At 39.5% G+C, this 27,079-nt stretch overlaps 1 protein-coding gene across 1 annotated transcript in view; it reads right to left on the bottom strand.

Annotated features, from left to right (window-relative positions):
• Positions 1-1,366: 1,366 nt before the first annotated feature.
• The window catches only part of LOC105478162 (gastrin releasing peptide receptor), a 36,331-nt gene continuing 10,618 nt past the window's right edge, over positions 1,367-27,079 (bottom strand). Inside the window, exons 2-3 of the mRNA XM_011735212.2 lie at positions 10,438-10,789; positions 1,367-8,837 (exon numbers count right to left, since the gene is read on the bottom strand). Coding sequence (XP_011733514.2) covers positions 8,448-8,837; positions 10,438-10,789 — 742 coding nt within the window. The 3' untranslated portion in view covers positions 1,367-8,447. The remainder of the gene's footprint in view (positions 8,838-10,437; positions 10,790-27,079) is intronic.

The following is a 27,079-nucleotide window of genomic DNA, read 5'->3' on the forward strand; positions in this document are numbered from 1 at the left end:
TTTGTTTCTGCAGTTCTACATTTAAGAATTTTTCCGGCCGGGCGCGGTGGCTCAAGCCTGTAATCCCAGCACTTTGGGAGGCCGAGACGGGCGGATCACGAGGTCAGGAGATCGAGACCATCCTGGCTAACACGGTGAAACCCCGTCTCTACTAAAAAATACAAAAAAAACTAGCCGGGCGAGGTGGCGGGCGCCTGTAGTCCCAGCTACTCGGGAGGCTGAGGCAGGAGAATGGCGTGAACCCGGGAGGCGGAGCTTGCAGTGAGCTGAGATCCGGCCACTGCATTCTAGCCTGGGCGACAGAGAGAGACTCCGTCTCCAAAAAAAAAAAAAAAAAAAAAAAGAATTTTTCCTACAGCAACACTTGCTCATGCATGAAATTGTGTATGTTATTCATTGCAAGCTGGTTGATAATAGCCAAATATTGGAAACAACCTGAAAGTTCATCAACAGGGGACTAGGTAAATAAATTAGGGGCTACTATGCAGGTGTAAGAAATAATCAGGAAGTGCTTTATACAATAGTTCCCCCTTATCTGTGGAGGATAATGTTCCAAGACCCCCAGTGGATGCCTGAAACCACAAATAGTACTGAGCCCTATAGATACTATCTTTGTTTCCTAAACATACATATTTATGATGTTTAATTTATAAATTAGGAAAGGTAGCAAAATAACAACAAAAACTAACAAGAAAATCAAACAATTGTAACAACATACTGTAGTAAAAGTTATGTGAATGTGGTCTTTTTCTCTTAAAATATCTTATTGTACTGTACTTACCTTTTTTTGGACTGCAGTTGTCTGTGGGTAGCTGACATGGCAGAAAGTGAAACTGTGGATAAGGGGAGACTACTGTTTACTGATATGGAAAGATCTCTAAGATATGGTATTTAGTGAAGTAAACAGGGGGCAAACAATGTAGATGCTACCATTTCTGTAAAACGGTGGTGGGCTTCAGGAAAACACAGATTTGTATTTATTTGCATGTGTGTCAAAAGTGTCCAGTAGTATATACAAGTAAGAAACTAATAACAGCATAACAATGGTCACTCCTTGGAAGGGTTTGGTAATGGGTGCAAAAACTGTACAGAGGGGACAATGGTAGCTGAGTAAGTTTTCACTGGATTCCTTTCTAGGCTTTTGGTTTTGGACCATGAGAATGGCTTACATATTCAAAAGGTAAATACATATTTTAAAAATTTAATGAAACACCACACACCCAGCCTAAACACTGACATTGTTCCAGGTCAATAGAGGGTTGGGGAATCTGCATTTTGCAACAAGCAGCCTGGCCGATTCTGATGTAGACGGTCCAAGGAACCAAGGAACTGTGGGACACATAGCCACAGACTACATTCATGCAACAACTATTTTTTATTGAACGTTGGATACATGTATCTGTCCATTTCACAAATTATGCTTTATTATATTAAAGAATAAACCTCATTTCTTCTACAACTTGAACATCCAGCTTACTATACACGGGATTTGACTTAATGTCATACAGACCACTTACAACGTGATAGAAGCATTGGAAGCATTTCTTGAAAAATAACAATTCCACTCAAAGCACACTTTATAGATAGAGTTTTACATGGTCACAGAGTTAAGTTTGCACATTTAAAGGGAGCTGAATCATTCATATTACTATTGTGCATTTCTTATAAATAATTCATTTGTTCAAGGAGTCCAGGCAAAGCTAAGCCATGACATTATTTACACTAAGTACCACACCTGGAACTTGTTCTGAGTTATTTAACACAGAGTACATTTTTCAATGCAATAAATATTTACAGTTAATAGTAGCAAGTACAATTATAATTTATGAAATATGAGTCTAATATTTAAAACAAAACATAAAATTACATTAAAGAAGTTTGTGCCATTTATTTTTACAACTCACCAAATTGACTGTTTTATGAATTTTATTACCCAAAACCCTACCGACTTAAATGCAAGAAATGTCATGTTTGAATCAGTAAAGCCCAGATTGCAGAAAAAAAAAACTTTTTAGAAGATAATGAGTTTTACTTTCTTAATGTTGTGCATGTATTATTCATGTTATTAGCTAAAATGGAAGCAAAGTGATGAAAATCTGGATTCACAATATGCTCAAATTATATAGTGTACCTTCAACATTGAAGTTCTGAGTTATGCCGACATTTTTAAGCTTGTCTGGGAGTTAATGAGGCCTTGAATGTATGAGGTTTTACTGTCCGTTAAAATGATTCTTTTAAAATGTCATAAAATTATGTGAGTCCTTTCATGTCATTATATGACTCTGTGAGTGAATTTTAAATTTGGGGGAAAAAGGCAAATAATCTTATCTTCTAGAAATGTGAGTTCAGAGAGGGCAGAGAGACAGTGGTGTCTGTACTTAGAACAGGGCACCTAGGGCTAGGCACTCAGATACCTAAGTCCATATCTGAGTTTCTTATCTGTCCCCTTAGTCCAGGATATGCTTTTCTGTTAGAGGCTATTTATGTAGCCTGGGTCCCCAGACTCCAGGAAACCAACCATTGTCATATCTTACTCTATTTTGGGGAAAGTGGGGGCATAGGTGGTTCTACCTCTACCTGACACTTTTTCTCCAACGAATTCTGATTCAGAGAAGGATGGCTAGATTCGCTGTTCTCATTTGGGTCTTCTCTCTAACTTGGTCCTCAGCAAGTTTTTTCTCTCAGACACAGAACCAGGTGGGAAATTCTTCCCAGGGCTTCCAGTTGCAACTGAATTGTGTCTCTGAGTAGGGGAGAAGGAGGATGCAAACAACTGACGTAAGGGACTTTCCTCCTCACCCACTTTGTGCTGCATTTCAGCCTCTGCCCTCAACAATGCCTTAAACTGTGTGCCTCAATGCTCTTTGCATACATTCTTTGACGCTATCATTAGTTCAGGTCTCTGGACAAAACCTAGACTAGGGAGTGGAGTTTTCTACTAAGTACTGTGAACTTAATTTTTCACACAGGTGGGATTTGGGAAGCAATGCTAAGCAGTGGAATGGACATTGACATAGAGAGATCAGCTCCACACTTATACTCTGCAACTCCACTTCCCCATGTGACTTGAGGATCAGTAAGTAATCTCCCTGCCACGGCTTCATGTGTCCAGCACTGGACTTGGCACATTGTCATGTTTGGTGAAGATGAGCCCCTTCCTTTCCAGCACTTACAGAGCCACAGCACTCCATTCAGGTTTTGGTCAAATTTGATGTGTTTCTTGGCCAGTGTCTTTGCTCCCAAGAATCTCACCCTTCTTTGTCTTAGCCTTCCATTTCATTGCGGCCTTGAATGTTGTGCCCACCAATATGTCTCTCCTGGGGCAGCCAACAATGACCCTGTCCACTCCCTTGTGCCAAATTAAACAGGTTCACTTTGGGGACAAGAGAATATTCTGTAAAGTGGGGAAGTGGTGATCAGCACTGGTCTTCAATATCACTGAATAGCCCATGGGAATGAAGTATAGTTAGTTCACCTCGAAACAATATGAAATCAGATTAAGCTGAACCAGATTAAATTGCCTTTTTGTAGTTCAAAAATGGCCCAGTCTTAACAGTTTCATGTTTCAGCCTCATAGTTCCATGGGCCTTTTAATGTAATGGTAGATGGTCACATTTCCACAGTAAAGGATGTAAAAGCAGCTCTTTGGTCAGCAGGGAAGGCTTGGATGAAATGAGGTAATGAGTATAAAAGCACTTTATAGACCATGAACACTAGGTAAATGCAAAGTTTTTAAAAAAATTAGTCATGGACATGATTCCACAGTAATATTCTAACCCAGGGGTCCTTAAATTTAACATATGTGCAACATTGAAGCTTTTTAAAAATTTAGATAAATTCTACTGAATGAATTTCTAATGTGAAGTCACATAAGAGAAAAGTCTGTTCTCAGTGTGTTATTTGTTGATTGCTCTGAATATATTCAGCTGTACTTAAGGCTTGGCCCCCTGCAACCTAACAAAGGGTGTCTCTGAAGGCCAAAGTTACAGTAAGAGATTGTGAGATAGTGAAATTGTTGTGTGTTTGGGAAGTGTGTGTCTGGGTGTGGGCTAGGAGAAATGACCATCCAGATAAAGAATAAAGTAGAGCTTGGTAAGCCTTGGTTTCATTGAACAGTGTGCACAAAACCTAGGCCCATGAAAGCCTAGGCCCAAGAAAGATTCTTTAATCCCTTTGTTTTCAGCTGTTAATCCATTTCATGAAAATATAGCCAAAAATTAGACAAATGTACAAAAGGTGCTCCATCCCCCCAGAAACCCAGAGGTAATTCTAAGCTACTCTCTAACAATAGCTACCTCCTGTTGTGGATGTGAAGAGCACAAATGGTAAGAAAATTTGCACCCTTCCCATCTCACCATGATGCAAGTGGATGGCTCTTCCTTCAGCTCCCATACAGTCAGCTTCCCAGGGCGATGGTTTCTAGCTGGCTTCCAGGAACAGTGACTTAGCCACCTTTTAGTCCACAGATGATGCCATTCAATGTGTACTCCCCAAACAAAGTTAATTTCTATGACCAGAAGCTACTTGATGCATGAAGACACTCTGAAACCAATAACCAACTGCTACTTTTGACATAAATGAAGACTTTACAATGCAAGGATGCTCATGTGCTATCGTCAAGTTCGTTTATTTCTGTTCAGTGTTCATTTTCATAACAAGATGAGCTTGGTTCATCTGCAGCAGCCCCTAAACAGTTTATTTACCTAAGGGTTCTCCATCCTTCCAGATGAAACCAAATTCTTTGTGGACAAAGAGGGAAATCCAGAGCTTGTTAATGAGGCAGAAGGCAGGTTCAGTGCGAGAGTGAAGGCAGTCCAAAAACCAGGGTTCAGCCATCCACATTTATGGAGAGTCATCAAATCAACAACAGGGAGGGGCCCTGTCTTCACTAAGCAGGGAGTATCATCTTGCTAAAGAATATCACTCCCAATAGCAGCTGCACCTTCCCTGCCAGCAGCAGCCGTTGGTGGGAAGACTGCTTTGTTTATTGCTTAATCTATCACTGTTGAGCTGCCTGCCTCAGGGAGGCTCAATTTAAGATAGATTGAAAGGTAGTGTCTGTCAATTGAATAAACACAGATGGTTTTCCACAGCAAAAATTGATTTTTTTTTCTTGCCAAAGACATAAGTGCTAAACGTGATTATCTTTGGAAGCCAGGCGTGAAATGTCTCAGCTCCAGCCCCTGCCACACTCTGCTTTGGCAGAGAAGTGATACACGTGGGGACTTGGGTCTCTCTCACGTAATTTTAGGTTCTTGAGGTGGAATAAAATAATAAAATTTTGACTTCCCTAGAGAAGGGCCCAACTATGTCCTTCCTGGTAAGAAGGTCTAAATCAATCCATTAGTTGATTCACAAAATTGTTTTACCAGTCCTTGGTCACTGGCTGGCAAAGGCCTCCTCCAATCCTTTCATTTAAGAGTCTCAAAGAAGTAGTAAGATTCGGCTGGGCACGGTGCCTGTAATCCCAGCACTTTGGGAAGCCAAGGCAGGCGGATCACCTGAAGTCAGGAGTTCGAGACCAGCCTGACCAAAATGGAGAAACCCCGTCTCTACTAAAAAAATACAAAATTAGCCGGACATGGTGGCGCATGCCTGAAATCCCAGCTACTCAGGAGGCTGAGGCAGGAGACTCCCTTGAACCCAGAAGGTGGAGGTTGCAGTGAGCCCAGATAGTGCCATTGCACTCCAGTCTGGGCAACAAGAGCAAAACTCCATCTCAAAAAAAAAAAAAAAAAAGGTAATAAGATTCGCCTAAGGACACACAGCTACACCTAGACCTCCATCTCCTCACTCTTTGTCCAGAAGCTAGGAAGGAGACCACACACAATCTATGCCATGATGTTAACTGAAGGAGACATGAAGATGAGCTCTACTCCCAAAATGTCCCTGGAAGCAGGTGGATCAGAGATGCCTGAACAAGTTATGCTAGGTATTCAAAAGGCTATACATATTAGCAACTAACTAAGTGTAGAGTCATTTATAATCAAGGGTTTTGAAGAAAGCCAAGGGCAAATTGTGGAACACTAGTTCAAGATAATAGATGCATGGAGGTTGAAGAAGGGAGAATAGGAAGAGTACCCTTTGTATAATGAGAAGACTCAGCAATATGTTTTCTTATGTCTCTTTCGGCTCTAACTCCAAAACATAGCAAGCTTGCGGAACATCATTCATGCAAAGTATTCCAAGGGGCCCCTTGAAGCAACAGAATGGTCTGTCTCCTTTCATACCACTAATGTGAATACGAATATAGAATAGTGGTTGAAGGACTTCCAAAGAGTTGTTGTTGCAGGGGTAGCAGAAGTGAGGCTACTGTGACTAAGTGGGCTACAGAAATGCTGCAGAGACAGAACTGGAGACGATGAAGAGACTCAGAATTTTAGCGATAGACAAGACCTTAGCACTGTCTTCTCAGTCTAGCGATGAAAACATGAGTCTAGACAAGTGAAATTGATAGCCAGAGTGATATAGCTAGAGGCAGAGTTGGACTGTCAAGCTAGAAATCTTGATTCTTTAAGCTGTACTATCTGTCTTGTTTTCAAACTGTTCTATGTAATTATGGACTACCAGGAAAGCAGGTGTGTATAATACAAAAGAGCACGTAGCAAGCAGAATTGAAGAAGTTTCACCCCGTCTTGGTCCTAACTCCTAAAGCTCAAATAGACAGTGGGCACTTCTTCATATCAAGAATCTTTTCATATGTGCCATGTGAAAATGAGAGCCAACTGTTTGTGTCTCATCTGGATAGAGAAAACCTAAATTTAAATTGTCTTAGGATTTTAATGTGTAAGGGCACATTTGTAAAATTTGAATTTATTTGAAAGTGGGTTAATATGTTTGCAACCTGTCAAAATTGCCCTCTCTTTGAGTGAAGAAAAACTTCATTCAGGGTTTCTAAAGTAAGGGAATCAAATCTTTTTAAAGCCAACTACATTCACTTAGAAAAAGAAAAATATTTCAGCCAAGTCTTTTTCTGCACATGGGCTCTTTCATAAATACTCTTCTTAAGTAGAAACAAGTCTGTAGCTGTTTTTCAATCAGTTCTTAAAGACCCCTGTGACTTTCTTATACATATTCAGACAAAAAATACTTGTTACTGAAATTTTATTCACTTCCTCCCACAAACGTTGGCAGAAGCATACACTAAATATAAACGTGTTCCTATTTCTACTCAGATACAATCCCTTCTTTCTTTTTATTTTATTTTTTATTATTTATTTATTTATTTTTGAGACTGAGTCTCACTCTGTTGCCCAGGCTGGAGTGCAGTGGCGCTATCTCAGCTCACTGCAAGCTCTGCCTCCCGGGTTCATGCCATTCTCTTGCCTCAGCCTCCCGAGTAGCTGGGACTACAGGTGGCCCGCCACCACGCCCGGCTATTTTTTGTATTTTTAGTAGAGACAGGGTTTCACCATGTTAGCCAGGATGGTCTCGATCTCCTGACCTCGTGATCTGCTCAATCCCTTCCTTCTTAGAGTGAAACTACTGATTCAGTATAGCAGTCAAAGACAAATCTAAGTAAAATACACTTGACTCAAAACCTATGTATCAAGAATAAATACTGTACTTTATGCATTTATAGATATTTGATTAATTAATAGCATGATTAATTTTTTTCCTAAAAGTATTTCTCTTCTAGGGTGGAATGGCACCCTGGATAATTAAAACTGTAGCAGCAAACAAGACCTCCATCAAGTAAGAATTCAGAGTGTGAAATATCACACATAGCCACACGTGGATCTTTATATATTTGTCAATGTGTTTGGTTGTATTTTTGCTTTAAAAGTATGTATTTAGCATTTCTCCTAGGTCCTCAGTAACATCTTTTTTTAAAAAATAAATGCTTAGAGAATTGTTTTATATTAAGCTAGCTTCCATTGTTAGCAACTTGGAGAGTGTCCCTCATACATGGAGCTCTTTCACAGGATTGACTTTTCATATTAGGAGTGCAAATGAAAGTTATTCCTTGGTTTATATATTACAGATATTCCTGAAAACAAAGTCAAGTCATATTTCTAAAGTACTAGCGTCGGCTTAAAGAAATGACAAGGTGAAGTCTTTCACAAAGTAAGAATTCAATGTATGATTTCTCTGCTATATAAATCTGGTTGTTCATACAGTTTCTATGACATAATTGGTCACAACCGTTTAACAGGGCTTGATGCTTAAAAAATAATTTTCTACTTGTTCCCTTTTCTAAAAAGGGAAGGTTTGCTTCACATCAGAAGAAACGTTCACAAGTTGAAATGAAAAACTTAAGACTTGATGGCTTCTTTCGAAATATAATGGTGATCCATCACTTGGGTCTCCCCACCCCTACCCCCACCTACACCACTCACGAGCATTCTGAAGGGTCTTTGGAGGGCACAGATACAACAATGGATGCAAGGGTTCCTGTCTAGCCATAAAGCAAAACCATCCTTCAGGGCGCGAAGTCAAGGGTCAATCTAGACATACCGCTCGTGACAGATGTTTCCATTGATGAGACTAAAGGTGGCCACGGAGGGGTTGGTGCTCTTGAGGGAGGTCATGCAGGTTGTACTCCTTCCAGTGCTGTGAGACCGGATGATCAGACCAGGCTGGCAACAGAGGAGCTGAGTGTTGAACTGTTTCCTGAAACTCTTGCTCAGCAGATAGAGGGCAAAGGGGTTCACGCAGGAGTTGGTGAAGGCCAGGAGGCGGGCACAGATGCTGGTGACAAAGTGGAGCATGGAGGTGTCCACCTCAGAGTAGTGGTAGGAGCGGTACAGGTAAATGACATGATTGGGGAGCCAGCAGAAGGCAAACAGGCCCACAAACACCAGCACTGTCTTGGCAAGTCGCTTCCGGGATTCAATCTAAGGAGAGAGTCACATGGAGAGAGAAAGAAGAAGCAAGGGACAGTGTCAGAAGAATGCAGAGAGACAAAGATTCAGGCAGAGAAAGAGACAGGGAAAAACAATTAGGGCAATAGATGAATTCACAAAGCCACAGAAAAAGAGTTCAATAGGAGAGGACAAGAGAGAATCCAGTAAAATGAGAGAAAGGCAACAGAAACAGACAGAAAAGGAAAAAAAAAAAAAAGAGTCAGAAACACAGAAATGGATGAGCCAGGAAGCAGAAACCCATGAGGAAGAATAGAGTTAGAACACACCACTGAGAACAGATCTTTAAACAAAGTTGATTACATATTTGACTGGATTGCAACATGAAATTCTAATAAGTGCCCCCTTTTTCCTCAGGAGAGCATTGGTGCAGTTTATCAGCCCTATGACTTCATGTCTTTCTTTTCTCCACAGTTAATAATTTTTTATTCCCTCTGATGCTCAAAAAGAGCAGCCAGCTTTGTTCTTCTTCATTGGCTAAACCAAGATAACTCTCTATTATGATTTTAAAATCTTGAGTTATCTCTGGACTATAGTCTATAGAAAGGGACTGTGGCAAAGAGGGATGGGCATCTCCTTTTTCTCCCAACTCCATCCACTACCTCAATGGGAAACATGTTTCTCCATAAAGAGTTTGGGGTACAATGGATGTTGGCTAATGAGAGGTTTTTCAAGTAGGAAGGTAGTTTCATTGGAAATTGCCACTCTTCCCCCACAATTGAGACAAATACATAAGTAATGAACTTTAAAGGGTAAGGTCTTTAAGTGAGTCAGCTGTTCACTGAAATGGAGTGGGGAGTGTTTCTGCTTTTCCATCATAGATGCTACATGATCTACACCTGGGCTAGAAGGCAAGCCCTGACAAAGAAGAGGAAGCCAGAGCCCTTGCTTTCTACCATTTGTTTGTACCTCAAGGATGACATTATGGGGTGTTATAGGGAATAAGAGAGAGAGTCTAATCATATGGAGGGCATCTTGCATGCTGGGCACTATAGGCCTTACATATACTCTCTCTTGTAATCTTCCAATAGTTCTACAATGTAGGGATTATAAGCCTATTTGATAGGTAAGAAAACTAAGTCCCAGAGAGGCTGAGTACATCATGAAGCTTGGACTTGAGCCCAAATCAGTGTGAGCCCATCCTAATCAAACTACTTCTTTTTCTTCAACTGACCTCACTTTCCAGCCTCCTCTGCTTTGTCTCCATGTGGTAATCCTCTTTCTAGGCAAACAATGTGACTGGAGTTTAAAGAAGTCACATCCCATGAGCCTCAAAGCTTTATTTATTTATTTTTAAAATACAACTCTTTTTCAGATTATTTCTCAAAAAGAAACCCACACTGGAAATCTTTCAGGTTCACAACACCTCCCTAGCTTAGGTCTTTAACAGGAGAGTAAGATTATAAAGAACACCTTGGGTTTCCATGGCCAGGCGTTTCCATTTAGCATCTGGCCGCACATCACCCACCTTATCTAATTGCAGATTCAAGTGTCATGGCTTGTCAGTGGGGTCCAAAAGAAATGCAAGGAATTATATCCCCAAGGAGGAAATGAATCAATCCTAAGCACCTACCTGCTTCTTGACATGCATATTCCCTTCCACGGGAAGATTGTAAGCACTCTGGATCAGATTTTTAGCAATGAAGTAGTAGTAAACAGAGATGATTGACAGTGGGATGACGTAGAAGACCAGAAAGGAAGCCATGGAGTGGATTTTGGGGTGAAGCTCATTAGAGTGTGGGTATGGGGCACAGCTAATGAAGGTCTGGTTGGTGCTTTCCTCATGGAAGGGATGGAGGTCAGAAAACACAGCCTCTGGAATGGCCAGCAGCATGGAGATGATCCAGATAAAGGCAGCTTTGAGGCAGATCTTCATCAGGGCATGAGAGGCCTGGATATCCATTGGCCGGACAATGGCTTTGTATCTAGGGCAGGAAAGAAGGATCTCCATCAGTTGCATAATATTATTCTGAATACCAGAGCCAGGACTAAGTTGAGGCAAGCGAGACACCCAGGGTACAATATTTAAGGAGGTGCTCACTTTCAGGTCCTGAGGGTGCCGATATTGAGCTCTATGACCCTAAGAGTGAGTGCCTCCTTAAATTTTGTACTCCAAATAACCACTTGCCTCACTCCAAACTAGCCCTGAAGGATGCCTTCTCCTCTCTCCAGAAGTACCATTCCGCTTATATTCTCTTTTCATGTTAATTTAATTTTTAAAAATTAATATAAATTGTATATATTTACTGTATATATACACAACATGATGTTTTAAAATATGTATACATTGTGGAATGACTAGATTGAGCTGATTAACATATACATTACCTCACATACTTATCTTTTAAAAATGAGAACAGTTAAAATCTACTCTTAGCAATTTTCGAGTGTGCAATACATTGTTATTAACTATAGTCACCATTTTGTACAATTCACACTCTCTCTTGATTTTAAGAATACCTCTTAGAAAAGCTGAAATTCCCTTTGTTTTTCTTCTTAAATCATAGAAATTAATAACAAGGCATGTTGTTGCTTAAAGGACACAGAGACAAGGAGGCTGGGTTTTTTTTTTTTTTTTTTTTTTTTTGCAAAACCTTCATTTTGAGTATTCAGATCCACTTCAGGGAACCTTAAGTCATTGAGTATTTTAAATATTCCTCTTTTCTTTTTTTTCAAAGTATGCATAATAAATGGTCCCCTGAAAAAGTAATAGCCAGGAGAATCCCTGTAATTTTCACATTGGTTTTTCCCTTGCCTTCCTAATCTCGACTTTATCTTCTCTTGAAGTATTTAGGTTCTTCCTGGTTTGTGAGCTATTTGTGCCCATGTCTTGGGTTGAGTATTCTGGGAAGCAGACACTGAGATGAAGTAAGAAATGAAAGTTATTATTGAGGAGCAGTACCTGTGAAAGGAAAAAGGGGAGGAAGTAGGATAGGAAGAGGGAGCTTGTCAGGTCTATACCAGCGAGGATGACTAAACATCTTGGTTTGCCTGGAAATTTTCCAGTTTTAGCATGGCAAATCCCACATCCTGGGAAATCTCTCAGTCCAAGCAAACTGGGATAGCTGGTCATTCTACGCCAGCCCAACAGGGAGCTTAGGAGCAAAGATTACCCGATGGGGAAGTCCTGCTTTGGGTGGAAATTGCCAGGCCCATGTATAATCACCTTGCTTAGTCATTGCATGGGGTCACCCCAAGAAGAATGTGATCTCAGTTACTACCTGGCTCAGTCACTGGGCAGGAATCACTCAAGAGAACATGGCCACAGCTTGAGAGCTGAAGCGGGCCCTGAAAGAACAGGTACTTGGAGGTTTCAGCTAACCGCAACCCCCGCAGCTGGGCAAGTCTCTTCTTCAAGGGAGGTCTGAGCAGCACATCTCCATGTCTGCACACTCCCCATACGGTCTCTAGCACAGTGGGCGACAAGACAAGGGCATAGTTATCTTGTGTACACCTGTCTGAGAACCCACTAGAGCATGAGCCTTTGGTGGGCAAAGAGTATGTCTTTTTCCATCTTGAAATCTGCCAGCACTGTGATTTGCACGCTCCACACAAGTTTGTTCAATTGAACATGAGCTACTATAATGTGGAAGTTGATATGAGTTGAGACCAACTACATGCGAGGGTGTTTATTGCTGAAAATGCTGTGTTTAAACTGGGTTCTACCTATGATACTCTTTTATATCATGGACTTCAGGGAAGGGGAATACTTATTTCCACTTGTTTTCATGTTGATTAGGCCTCCATTGGTTTACCACTCTTGGCTGCACCCTGACTCCTCACTTACTTTCCTCCTCCTACCAGGGAAGGGGGAATGAATTATTCGGTGGCGAGTTTGGGAAAAAGAACCTGGCTTGTGCATTGGGCTCAGGGAGGACTATGGTTGTTTAACCGGCCCTGTCTAGAGGAATGGCAAGTGTAATATAGAAGATAAGAGAGTGTCTGCAAGTTCATTATTGCTATAGACCTGAGTTACATTCTCCAAACTGCTTTATCAGACATAGATGCAACTATTTTTTTATCATAGTCTCTCTGATTTCTTTATCTGGCTTTCTGTTCTCAAATTAGGTAAGGAAGAGAGGGCTATAATTTATTAGACACCTCAAACCCCAAAATTCCAGAACAGTACTACAGTCCTGCTTCAATGTACCTGTGTTTGCTTTATTTTTAAACAAATACAAATAAAAATTTAAAAGAAAGTTCTGTTTTCTTCTAATATCTTCTTTATTCATTAGCCATTTTAAACATTTTCCTAGCTTAGAATGTAGGCAAGAAATTGGATCTTTAATTAAAGGTATGTGAACATCTTCAGCCAAAGATGCATATGGCTAAGGATATCCCTAATACATTTGTTAGAAATAAAATGATAACTAAGACTTCTGTCTGCATTTTCTGGCAGATAGTAGTCATAATTACCACTAACTCTCTGAGTAAAGGTGATTCACTTAGTCAGAAACCAGAGTAAATGGCTTACTTCCTTCTCTTTTAGGAATCTTGTCTTCCTAGATGCAAAATACCCTGGGAACTATGCTCTTTTAAATTCACAACCTTTAAAATATAAAACATTAATAGTTTTACCAGAAAATTCATTTGAATCTAAATCTAATTAAGCCTCTAGACTTATGTGCCAGTCTTCAGGAAATAGTGATAGAAGAACCTGCTAAATGATGCTATAAGGATACAATCAGCCAAATTCTGAATTGGAAAATCCAGGAATAATTACCCCTTTCTTTTCGACAAATATATGGCATAAAAAATGAGGGAGAATGGTTATAGACTGAAATGTATAAGACATATCAACCAAATGCAATGTGTAGACTCCTTTTGGGTTTTGAATCAAACCAAACAATGATAAAAAGATATTTGTGAAATCAATATTGAAGAAAATCAAATATAAATGTATTTTTGGTGATATCAAGGAATTATTTTGAATGTATTGAGTGTGATAACGGTATTGTGGCTGTGTGTTTCTTAAAAGACCTTGTTTATAAAAGACACATGCTAAAATATTTACCAGTGAAATAATATAACATCTAGTATTTGCTTTAAAGTATTGACATATTCATATATCACTTGTGCAATTAAAAATAAGTTAAAATGCATTGCAAACAATTTTCTGTTATGGTATGTTCCGAACATAGCAAATAAATGAAAGAAATCCCATTTACTAAGCTCTTGCCTTTTTCCAAGCAGAGAATAGAATCTATATTATCTCATTTATATTCCAGACAGCTCCAATAGGTAGACATTATTATCTCCATTCTGCAGATGGGAAATTGAAGCTCAGTTTAAGAGGTGGTAGAGTCAACATTCAATTTAGAACCAATGTTTTTTAGAACCCATAGTTCTTTCAGAAGAGAGCTTTGGGTAAATTCTTCCTAGAGGGAGAGAAATAGACCAGATGTTTCTCAAATGTATATAGAACATACAAAATGTTTCCTGCAAGTCTAATGGTTCTGTATAGCATGAAGCATATCAGTCTATATCCTATTCTGGCCTAGATTGCTCTGCCCAGAGCTCCCAATGCAGGGAGACACTACTGGGTAGTTCCTGTTTAGGAGAGATGGCTGGTTGGATTGGAGTGGATACCCGATCTAAACCAGTCAATGAACTGCCTGGCTAGCTACTAAAGAGTTTCTCTTTCTCTTTCTCTTAAACATTTAAACAGAAAAATAGAGAGAATATAGTTAGTAATAGATGCTGGAAATACAAGATTTTGATGTCAAGGAAAAGATCAGGGCAGCTGTATTTAAACATGTAGAAGATGAATAAGCTGAGTAAAGGGACTGAGAGAAAAAGAATGAAGCAGACATAAGAGGAGAAGCTGAGATAATGTGGCCCTAAGTCGTATAGAGGGTATGGTTTCTGGCTTATGTACTAGTTTTGAATGTACAAGAGATCTCCTGTTATAATTTTACAATACTACCATCCCCTTTTTACTTGAGTTAGTTTGAGTGGCTTCTGTTCTTTGCCAACAAAAGAGCCTTATCTAAAACAATTAGATGTGATAACCCTTTAAAGTTATCACCAGACTTAGTTCCAAGATCATTTTGCATAGATCATTCCCCATTTGCTACCCTCTGAAAGAACAAGCTGTCAACTTTCCATTGTACTCAAGAGATAGACTAGTCTATGCCTCATTCCTAAATTTTCCATTACTTTCCTGTTTCCCTCCTTCTGTCATGCCCAATTCGAGATTCTTGATTCATTTAAATCCAATCCTTCCAAATTTCAGTTTAAGTATCATCTTGATGAAGCTTGTGCTGACCAATCTAGGCCTTAATAGTTCCCATTCTTTCTCCCAACCTGTCTGACTTTTATGACAAGATTATCAACTCCTCTCATTTTCTGCTTATTATGCACTATCTTGAATTGTTTGCTAGTTTTCTGTGGGTATGTCTTTTCCTTCTTTTTTTATGTTTAATTTTTGTAGGTACGTGGTAGGAATATATACTTATGGGGTACATGAGATGTTTTGGTACAAGCATGCCATGCATAATAATCACATCCTGTAGCATGGGGTATCCATCCTCTCAAGCATTTATCCTTGGTGTTAAAAGCAATCCAATTAAACTCTTTAGTTATTTTAAAATGTACAATTAAGTTATTATTGACTACAGTCATCCTGTTGTGCTGACAAATAGTAGGTTTTATTCATTCTTTCTAACTACTTTTTGTACCGATTAACCACCACTGCCTCCCCCCATCCCACTACCCTTCCCAGCCTCTGGTGGCCATCCTTCTACTCTCCATGTCCATAATTCAATTGTTTTGATTTTTAGATCTCCCAAATAAGTGAGAGCATGCAATGTTTGTCTTTCTGTGTCTGACTTATTTCACTTAACATAATGATCTTCAGTTCCATCCATGTTGTTGCAAATGACAGGATGTCATTCTTTTTATGGCTGAATAGTACTCCACTGTGTATATGTACCACATTTTCTTTATCCAATCATCTGCTGATAGACATTTAGTGTGCTTCCTAATCTTGGCTATTGTGAAGAGTGCTGCAACAAACATGGGAGTGCAGATATCTCTTAGATATACTGATTTCCTTTCTTTTGGATATATACCCAGCAGGATTGCTTGATCATATGTTAGCTCTGTTTTTAGCTTTTTGAGGAACCTCCAAACTGTTCATGGTGATTATACTATTTTACATTCTGTGGGTATGTCTTTTCTACCTGACTTTTTCTTAAGTGTCCTGAGGTCAGAAGCTTACATCCTCTCCTCTTCTCTTTTTCCTGTCTCCCTAAAAATGTTCCAGGTTCCTTGCTCTGCTAATCACTTATTTCAAAGTAGGGACTCGGCAAATACTTGCTAATTAGTTGATGAATAGTATGTGACTTGCCGATGTGTCTCTTATTTCCAACTTCTCACAAATGAGTGAGAGAAGTTTCCCTTTTACACATTAAGTCAGTAAAAATCATTCTTCAATAGACTGACAAATTTGCTCCTCTGACAATATGGGGCTCAAACAATTGTTTCCCACTTCTGAAAACGTCTGTGCTTCATTTTTCTTACGCAAACATTGGAAAGGTCACAAAATGTTCTCTGTGGCAAGATTAATGTGTCAAAGAGATTCTTGGCAAGTAGAAGTAGCTGGCTCCCACACTCAGGGTTGGAAACCTTTGCCCACAGAAAGGTATGTCTTTTATTCAAATATGGGCAGTTTGTTTATTTTTAAGGATCCAGCATTTCAGCCCTTATTTGTCCATAATTACCTACAGAAGTCTGTAGGAATTGTTGCATTACAATATTTTTAAACCTCCACTTCAATCCTAATGTATACTATGTGGAGAATACTGAGGTAAAGAAGATAATTAAATGAACCAAATGGTCTCTAGGGTAACTGACACATTGCCTGCCTTAAAATTAGAATTCTACCTGATAAGATTTGACAAAACTATTAAACATCAACTTTATTTTCTCCTGAGAATAGCACCAAGAATTTTTCTGAACAACTGAGGCAATTATTAGCTGGCTTGTGTGATGATTATAACCCAGAGCAATGGAATCTTATCTCTCTGAGCTATTACTCCACAAATGGAGAACTTACTGGTCTTTGGTGCCCATCCAACTGTTATCTTTAAGTATGTAACAGATTGCAGTTATGCTTTTCTGTTTTCTCCAGGATAAATATCTCCAATGCTCCTTTTCACCTCTTCTTAATATACTCTAGTTTCCTCTGGGTGTCAATGCAGACCTAGGATCAAGAGATGTAGTTCCTAATGGTGATTCTACCAACTAGTTGTATGGTCTTGGATGAATCATAGACTTTGCACTTCAGTATTCTCATCCTTGAACAGGAGATAATTCTTTACTGACAGGGAGCTCATGGGGATATGTTAACAAAATAGCTAGAAAGAACCCTCCAGAAATTAGGTATTACATTCCCCATTACTTTAAGAACTGAGGTGCTACACTGAATGAACAAACAGAACTCATATCCCACTTCGCTATTCTACCCTCCGCAAGGGACTTGCAATTCTTAGCCTCAAGCTTTTGAGGAACCTATAAAGAAAGGAGTAAGGAGTCTTTGTGGTCATTTCAAGTAATATTGAAAACATCGATGAGGGAAGACTGGGGAGAAGTGGAGTAAAGTCACATCCTGTTAGAGAAGCTAAGGAAGAGTCAGAAGGTATTCCTCCAATAGGAACAAACAAAGGAAGGAGACCAGGGAGGTTCTAGAACTTTGGGTGGCTTGTTGCATTTGGGGAGTATTAATGTTTGGGGATCTTCATGTTGATTGTTTACTCCGGCATTCCTCCATCTTTTGGCTCCTTTTCTTCATTGCTTTAATTTGTGTGTGAGCACCAACTTCTTGGAAAACCTCTATGATTCAGAGAGACTGAAGAAGCTAAACTGGGGAAAAGAAATGTCTTGGGATTTGCTTTTGGCTCAACAGGGAGAGGTAAAGTGTTGGAGAGGGGTGAAACTCTAGTTTGTCCCACCAGGATGGGTAAAAAAGAGCAGTAATAGGGGGCAGGAGAGAACTTCTGTCCCTGCGTGGAGGGAACAAGCTTTCCGCTTTGGAGCTCACAGGACTGAGTGTGTGATTAACAGGGCGTGGAGGGGTGAAGAGCTCCAGCAAAAGGGCAATTAAATAAATAATTCCTCAACTTTTCTGCTGTCAGACATGGGCAGGAATGCCTGAGGGACTAAAAGAAAAAGAGCAGAATCACTGGGGAAGTCAGGGGATGGAAGGAGGGGAAGAGAAAAAAAGGAACAAGAGAAAAAGAAAGGAAATTGGAGGATAGGAGAGAAGGAGGCAAGGGAGAGGAGGAGAGGAGAGGAAAGGGGAGAAGACAGAAGAGATGGAGAAGAGAAGAAAAGAACAAAAGTTATATTCCATCTAGCAACACAAGTTGGGCCAGTTCCCTGCAGAAAACATTCATCTGGACCTTGTCAGTCTACTCTGATGCCCAAGAAGAAGCTGGAGTAAGGGTGGTGGGAGGTTGGAGGGGAAGTGGGGGCACTTAGGGAAGTATACCAACTCCCATTCTTTAAAAATCCTTTAAGAACAGAGCTTTAAGAAAGTAATAACAAATTGAACATACAACTACATTGTATGTATGTTAATGTATAAATTATATATATGTACTGCTGTACTAATATATTAGGTACAATTTCATTCTACGTTACCAGGAATTATTGTTAATTTCATTCGTTGTGATGGTGGCATTGGGTTGTGTAGAAGACTACCCTTGTTCTCAGGAAATATACACTGAAATACTTAGAGGTGAAAGGTGAGGATGTGTGCACCCTACTTTCCAAAGCTCAGCAAAACAAAACACAACAACATCCACACAGAAAGAAAGAGAGAAAAAAATCTAGAAAATGGTAATTGCTGAATGTGGGTGGGTATTGTACAAGAGTTCATAAACAAGTCAGGGAGAAAACATATGCTAAAATGTAGAATTTTTAAAAGATGAGCTAACAGTAAAATAAAATTTTAAAGACTACTTTAAATATTTTTTGTTAAATATTTTATCCTAGTTTATTGACAGTGAACCTTTTGCCATCAGAAAAGCTTATTATAACTATGATGTGATTGAATGTGTCATATCTGATTAGAGCCTATACCAGGAATGAGGCAAGTGTCTTCTCTGTCATATTCATATTATTCTCTTAGGCTTGCAATTTTAATATCATCTACAATCTGTGGGGTTTTGTTTTGTTCTATTTTGTTTCAGCAGGAATATTTTTAAGCCACTTGCCCATCTGAGGAGGTTAGTTTAATTAAAACTAGATTATGCACAACACACATCAGTCGGCAATGCCTTCTCTCAAGCTAAAAGTGCAAAGAAGAGTAATGGTGTCCTATCTGAGCCTTCTAGATAGTGGGCCACTCACTCCTGCTGCCTGAGCCACACATGGTAAGGAATCCTGTGATGTGGGTGAGCCTCAATTTGGATACTACATATTACTCATGTTTAATTCATCCTTATATTAAAATAAAAATCAATATAAATAGAGGCTTTGGTACTTTCCTCCCTTACCTGTCAGATCAGGCCACATCTTTCCCGGAGCATGTGAAGTTCACTTTGGGGTTCATTGTCCCAGAAGACACTTTCCAGAAAATTTGGCTAAGGCCTCAAGGATTCTCTTCACCCCCATATACACGCCTTGCAGTTCCCTATGGCCTGAGGCCTAGAGTAGTGTCTGGGCTCTTTAAAATATTCAGAGGCCTCAGGGCCAGCAGGGTTCATCTGAGTGAGACCTTGATCTTAGAGCCAAGGTGAAAAATGGCACCAGTGAAGGACTAGAAACCAGAGGCTGGAACAAGGCTAGAGAAAGAGCTACTGACAGTGGGAAGGTACTGATCCTGGGATAGGAGGGATGTAGAAGCTTAGGGATAAAATGGAAAGAGAGATGCAATTAGTTGTTGGACATCTTATGGCACTTTCTCATAAGGAGTTGGGTAACTATTGACCCTTGGGCCAAAAATTAGTTTCAGCAGAGTGATCCAATTTCAGAGCTCAATGCTAACCCTGTAAGGGAGCCCATCAGAAGGGTATATGAAGGATGAAATACTACAGTTGCCAGTGGATATGTTTAAAATGACAAAGGAAAGTAGTAATCCATTTAATTTCAGTAGGTGTTCAAACATCCTGGCACACAGTGTTCATTCCTCAAAAATGTTAGGGACGAACATACATTTATAACTTGTTAAAATTTTATGAGCCAAAATGTTTGAAAAACATTTCGAAATCCCATTTACAAATTGTAGTTAGACAGAGCCTGCAATTACTCTACTGTGTAGCAAAGAAGCTACACAGAGAACGGGAAAAAACATCACAAAGACAAAGAAAAATCAACCGTGCTCTAGGTGGAAGGGATAATAGATTCAGGGTCATAAATTGCCTTTGTAAATTGTCATTCACCCCCAAACAGACCCCAAGGCAAGGATTTAGGTGCAAGTAATTATTTGGAAGAAGATGCCAGGAAGCACGGGGAGGTAGAAAAAAACAGTAAAGGGTACCACAATGGGCAACTGGGGCACATTCTTGCTGGGAATCCCCCGAGAGACCACTGTGCCACCAAAGGATGAGGTGGGTGGGGTGTTTACCCACCAACTCTCCTCTCTGGTTGAGAATTGTCTGTTGGTGGTAATTATGGGGCACTTCAGCCTACCTCAAACCTTTCCTTGGCCAGAGATCACCCTTGGTCAGAGAAACACAGGAAGCCTAGGCCTGTAAGTGACTTCTGAGTTGTGCCAGGGGGTATGGATACCACCGCTCTGTACATTTGTTCTCCTGATCCAGTCAATTTATCAAACACGTATATAGAAAATGAAATATCAGAGATAGTTTTCAGTTTTTAAATATATTTCAAATCATTAAGTATAAAAATAGAATTTCTAAATTATCATAATAAAATGCACTATCATTTTTTTTCCAAAATAAGAATCATTACAGCTCAAAAATACCATCATGGCATATGAGTCACTGTGTCTAATTATAAAAATTTTACAGCACTAGATTTAAATAAATGTTTGGGAAAGGTTTTATAAATGGTGAAATAGTGGCCCAGCTTTGTAGCTTACTGGGACCACTGGCCCAGGAGGTTGATCCTGGCAGTGTTGGGGAGGCATCTCCGTATGGTGCAGGAGTCCAAGATGGGGAGAGAGGGACTGGAGGGACTGGGAACCCTGCATTCTAGTCCCACTTCTATGTTTAACTATTTTTGTGACAACATGTTGTCTCCGTTTCTTTTTATTTTTTGTTATTTAACAAAAACTTATGTAGTACTCACTGTGTGCCTAGCACAAAGTTCTCAACACTTTTCAAGAATTAGAGGAAGCTGGCCGGGTGCGGTGGCTCACGCCTATAATCTCAGCACTTTGGGAGGCCGAGACGGGCAGATCACGAGGTCAGGAGATCGAGACCACCCTGGCTAACACAGTGAAACCCCGTCTCTACTAAAAATACAAAAATTAGCAGGGTGCGTGGCGGACGCCTGTAGTCCCAGCTACACGGGAGGCTGAGGCAGGAGAATGGCGTGAACCCAGGAGGCGGAGCTTACAGTGAGTGGAGATCGCACCACTGCACTCCAGCCTGGGTGACAGAGCCAGACTCCATCCCAAAAAAAAAAAAAGAATTAGAGGAAGCTTTTCCTCTATTCCTACATAATAATACTAGAAGATATGTATTACTATTGTCACCTTTTTTTTTTTTTTTTAAACACATAAAGAAACGAAGGCACTGAGAGGTTAAGTAACTTGTCCACGGTCACACAGCTAGTAAGTGAAAGAGCTGGGCTTTAAACAGAGACCGTCCAGCTTCTGAGTCCATACTTTAAACCACAAGATTTTGATGCCTCCATTTTCTTCATGTGTGAAACAGAACTAAAGATACCGATCTTACTTACTATGATGAGGAGTTAAATGAGCTAAATTTTTCAAACGCACTTTGAAAAACAGCATTATTTAAATCAGGGGTGCCCAATCTTTTAGCTTCCCTGAGCCACACTGAAAGAAGAATTGTCTTGGGCTACATATAAAACACACTAATGATAGCTGATAAGTTAAAAAAAAAAAATCTCATAATGTTTTAAGAAAGTTTACAGATTTGTGTTGGGCCATATTCAAAGCCGTCCTGGGCCGCAGGTGGTCCGCAGGCTGCGGGTTGGAAAAGTTTGATTTAATAAAAGGTTATTATTGTATTTCCTGAAAAGGAAAGAGAGTCCACTAGAATGTCAACTGGTGAAGATTTCTACGACAACCTCTTGGCTCCCTTATGAACATAAATAGCAGTCATGCTAATGGTGCACTCACTCTTTTGACTAGGAATTGTAACATGTCATAAAGAAGTCAACATATATTATTTAATTACAACATTACAAAAATTACAACAGTCCTATGATATGTTAAACATAGATGATCCTCTCCCCATTTTAAAGATCAGGAAACTGAAGCTTCTAAAGTGATTTGCCCAAAGTCACATACATAGCTGACAACTGGAAGAACCAGGGCTCAAACTCAGACATTTCTTCAAATTTAATGCTTTTGAATTTATCTCCACTATGAATAATAGTGATGTACTAAATGTGATCCCCCAAAATTAATAAATAAAACAAAAGAAAGCAAACAAAGGAAAATGACAAAAATAAGGGGACTTATTGCTTAACGGGCATAGAGCTTCAGTTTGGGAAGATGAAGAAAGTTCTGGAGATGAATGACGGTGATAGTTGCACAGCACTGTGAATGTCCTTACTGCCACTGAACTGTACACTAAAAAATGGTTAAAGGGGCAAATTTTGTTATGTATATTTTACCCCAATACAATTTTTAAAAGAAAAAAAAACGAAACAGCAAGAAAAGAAGAAAGGGAAGAAAGATGAAATAGTTTTTAAGCTTGTTATCATGCAACTTCAGGGGTATCTTAAGAACTAACTGAAATAGTTGCTTTGAGTCAGCAAAAGTATCAACAAGTAAGGCAGTTAAGAGGCATTTAGCTATTTTGAAGGACGTTTTTCATTCAAAAAATGTTATTATCAAACTACAAAGAGCTTATTGTAAAAACTTAGTAGAGAATTCTAAAAACAAACAAAAATCATCTGTAAGTTTTGCATGTCATGTTTTGATATATTTCCTTCCAATTTTTCCTTTTGTCTTTTGTACAGAATTGAGAGTATACAATTCTGTATCTTTTCTTAATGATCTATAGCATAAACATCTCCCAGTTTCACACAGATGCCCAAGACCCTGCTAGCCAACAGGCAGTGCCCTGCCCTTGCTTCTGGGCACCATGACTTTTCAAAGAACCCTGGTGCTCGCTAGAGGGCAACGTCCCTGCTTTCACAGGTTGTTCCTACAATTAGCTTCAGTGCAACACATCATGCTAAAATGACACAAAGCACCCCCTACTTGCCAAAAAGTAATACCTCTAGTATATACAAATCCAAATACAAAGCATATCTTAAGCAGCTACTTTTGCATGGTCCTGTACTAGGTACACAAGAGTTCAAACAAAGCATAAGCCCTGGACACTCAGTGACACTTTTGCTCTTTCCATTTTGGAAATTAAGAAGGTTGTTGTACCCTGAGTAACAGGAGTATCAGTTTCTGAAGAGTAGGGTCTAGGTCTTGTTCATTTTCTGCCTACTTTATTTATGAATTAAATAAATGACTAAAACTAAAAATCTAGAACTATTCATCCAATTTGTCTGGCCTATAATGTCTTCCTTTCAGATAAGGAAATGGGTTCAAGATGCTCAAGATAATCCATTCCTTCCCTGGCATGCTCCTAGTCACACACACTCCTCTCACGCCCTCTTACCCAAAATCACTGTGAATACCAACTTATTAGCCTTTTCCTAAGAGATCTCTAGAGCCAAAACACTTGATATTTCTCTCATCATTTCAAGACTAGAAAAATCACTGGGGGTAAACAAAGAAGTGATTCTCCCAAACTCAATTTCTCTTTTTGACAATTTTAAGGCAACTTGCTCACATGAGCCTATAATGAAAAGACCTTAGAGAAAGCAGCACTTTGCATGATGGAGAAACATTAAAAGGAGGTGGTGAGAAGCATCTGTTTACACCTTTACTTCCCCAGTGAACAATTTACAAGGCCCTGCCCTCATGTCCGCCACCCATGGAAATTGGAATCCAGCTAAACCTCCATTTAAAACCCTCTTATTTGTTTCATTTAAACAACTGTTAGCATCACACAGGACCCAGGTCACGCTGGAAAAAACACTTGGCTTAAAGACTTCGGCTTGATTCTCAATTTCACTGTTTGCTAATCGTGTGATGTAGAACCCTCATTTCACCATCTAAAAACAGGGATAATGATAAGGATTCCAAATGATCTAAAAAGTTAATGTTCATGATATCACGGTGCCTCAAAACCCTGAAGCATCACACAGCTGTATGCCTCCTCTTCACAGTATTCCTTAGGAAGTCTGTCCTGGCTAACTGGAAAGGGGTCGTGGATTCCCCGAGGTCCTACTCCATTCATATAGGAAATTCTCACTGCTAAATAACCACCCCAGAAAGCATGCACACTCTACATCAGGGACAGTTAACTAAGACCCACTGACCAAGTATGGTCTACTGCCTGTTTTTATATGGCCCGTGAGCTAAAAATGGTTTTCACATTTTAAATGGTTGAGAAAAAAAATCAAAAGAGGAACATTTTGAGATGTAAAAATTTCATAAAATTCAAATTTCAAGGTACATAAATAATGCTTTATTGTAGCATCACCATGTATATTTGTTTACACATTGTGGCAGATTCCACCCTACAAGGGTAGAATTGAGCAGTTACAATGGAGACCGTATGGTTCACAAAGCCTAATATGTTGCAGAAAAAGTTTGCCAAAAGTTTTACTGTTTCTGTTATTCTCTGACTGTCCACACCAGAGCTGTTGGTTCCTTCTTTAAACAGAGGTAAGCTCATTTTCCATCTCACACAGCACTGTCTGTTAGACTTACTATTTTGTGATAATGAAGATAATAGGCCACTGACCCCTGTCGTTGGTCTTCCAGTACTAAGCACTCATCGCTCAGGATGCTTCGTCTAACAGCACAGTTAAGCACTAATTTGGCATCTCAGGCTCTGCTTGGCACCATGGATATAATAGTTCCTGGCCATTGAGGGTTTAAAATCTAAATGGGGAAGCAAGATACATCTAGGAAAAGCCCTTAATGAACCGTATAAGAATACTGACATACGCCTTTATGAAGAGCTCTTAGACTAGATGCTGCTAGCTCAGCATATAAAGTGCTGCTATCCTGGTACAGACAAATGAGTCTATGTCTAATTACGAATCTGTTTTATATGTAACTATGGAATATAAAACTTAGAGGTCATAGAAGAGGAGACAGACCAGAGACTGAGGCCCAGAGAGGTCCCACAGCCAGTTAGCTGAGAACCAAGACTAGACCTGGGTTTCTTGATCCCCAGGTCAGCAGAGATGTTTATGTTTACCTATAGCACTTTAGATGCGCAGGTCTTTTTAAAGCACAAGTGAAGAATACTTAAAACTAGATATTGACTGTACTTGTCTTCATCCCACAGTACATGTATTCCTTAAATCATCATTTTAAACTTCAATTTCACTTCTGTTCACATCTAGGAAAGAAACGATGCCAAATTCTGATTTTTCTGGTTTTCTATGATGTTCCCAATCATTTAAAGTGTAAAGGGAGAAGAAAAGATAATAATGAAATTCTTAGAAATCTGTTCTGATCACCATTTATTTAAAAAGAAATAAGCATTTCCCATATGTACTCATGGGGTAACTACTGTGATTTTGTTTTTTACATAATTTTCTATTGTTTTAAGATCATATTTAAAGTATTTCTCATAACAGAGGCCTGTGGCTAGTATGAAACAGCCTGACTCAATTAAAAAATCACCACCACCAAAGGGAAAAAAGAAACCTTGAAAATCTTAAAGTTGATCTGTAGTTATTCTATGTATATGTAGACAGCATGAAGAAAGAAGTGAGTCACATACTGTGACATTATTGTCACAGTAAATTCTCCTCACACTGGAAAATAAATTCTTTATGTGACAAATGTTGCATTTTCCCCCTACTTCTTTCCCATGTAATCTTTAGCTATCACCGCTGGCCAGCTGGCCTGAGTACAATACAAAAACAATATTAAAAAAAAGAAAGAAGACAAAGAAAGAAAGAAAAAGTAATAAAGATGTGAAGTTTAAAGAAATGTACCTTAGGAACATTCTGGCTTTTTCCTTCCCATGAAATTTTAGCTGTTATCAATCACTGAATAGCGAAATGTCATCTGTAGCTCCTGCTTATTGGGGCTAAAAGTCCTGGCTTAGTTTAAAGATCCCAGAGGCTTTGATGTACCTACATGGTTGGCAGTGCCCACTGCTGCAGGCATCAGTTGAGATTCCTGACTTACTCACTTTGAGGTTAGCCAGAACTCACTTCTCTCACTCAGAATTGCTGAGATAATTTGAGGCTGTGAATGTTGATCCCACAGGCCTGAATAGGTAGCTACGAATGCCTCTTTAAAGAAACTGGGTTGTGTGTCGTTTTGAGGGCAGCAGATCAGGTCTTTAAGGGAGGTAGTAGTAGGGGATGTTCTCTTTTTGATAATGGCAAACTGGTTTGTTGCTGACCAACTCTCCTGGAAGGAAAAGTTTTAAAAATCTATTTGAAAACATCAGAGAAATACCGAGGTCATAGGGATTTGACAGTCCAAAATCCTGGAGAGAAATGATGTGCAAAAACATGAAGTTGTTATTCAGCATCATTTCCCCCTTAAGGCATTAACCAAATGTCAAGCAGCAGCAGAGAAAGTGAGAGCTGAGCCCAACTTCCAGGAGTTTTAGGATGAAGGGGGACGATAAGTAGAATCCAGGGCCCACCGAGGAGAGAAGCCCAGGATAACACCTCAGGCTTTTAGTTGAGATGCCCGAAAGGGTAAGCCTCGGTGACAGGGGAAAACTAGAAATAGACCAACTCTCACAAAGACCAAAGTCCACCCTCCAATCTGTTCAATCCCTGACTGCATCAGAGGTAATGCCACTTCCTAATTACCTTCAAGAAGCAAGAGCTAATCTCTTCTGGAAGATAGCACCATCTAGAGCTTCAAATGATCTACCATTCTTTATACATAAATGTATAGAGGTCCTACATGTTAACAGTTACCAGAAAGGTATTTTAAAATGTATTCGGACTAATTCAAGAAATGAGACTACAAGATGGAACGAAATGAAAATTTTCGAATT

Source organism: Macaca nemestrina, chromosome X (assembly GCF_043159975.1).
Source record: "Macaca nemestrina isolate mMacNem1 chromosome X, mMacNem.hap1, whole genome shotgun sequence".
NCBI classification, from domain to species: Eukaryota; Metazoa; Chordata; class Mammalia; order Primates; family Cercopithecidae; genus Macaca; species Macaca nemestrina.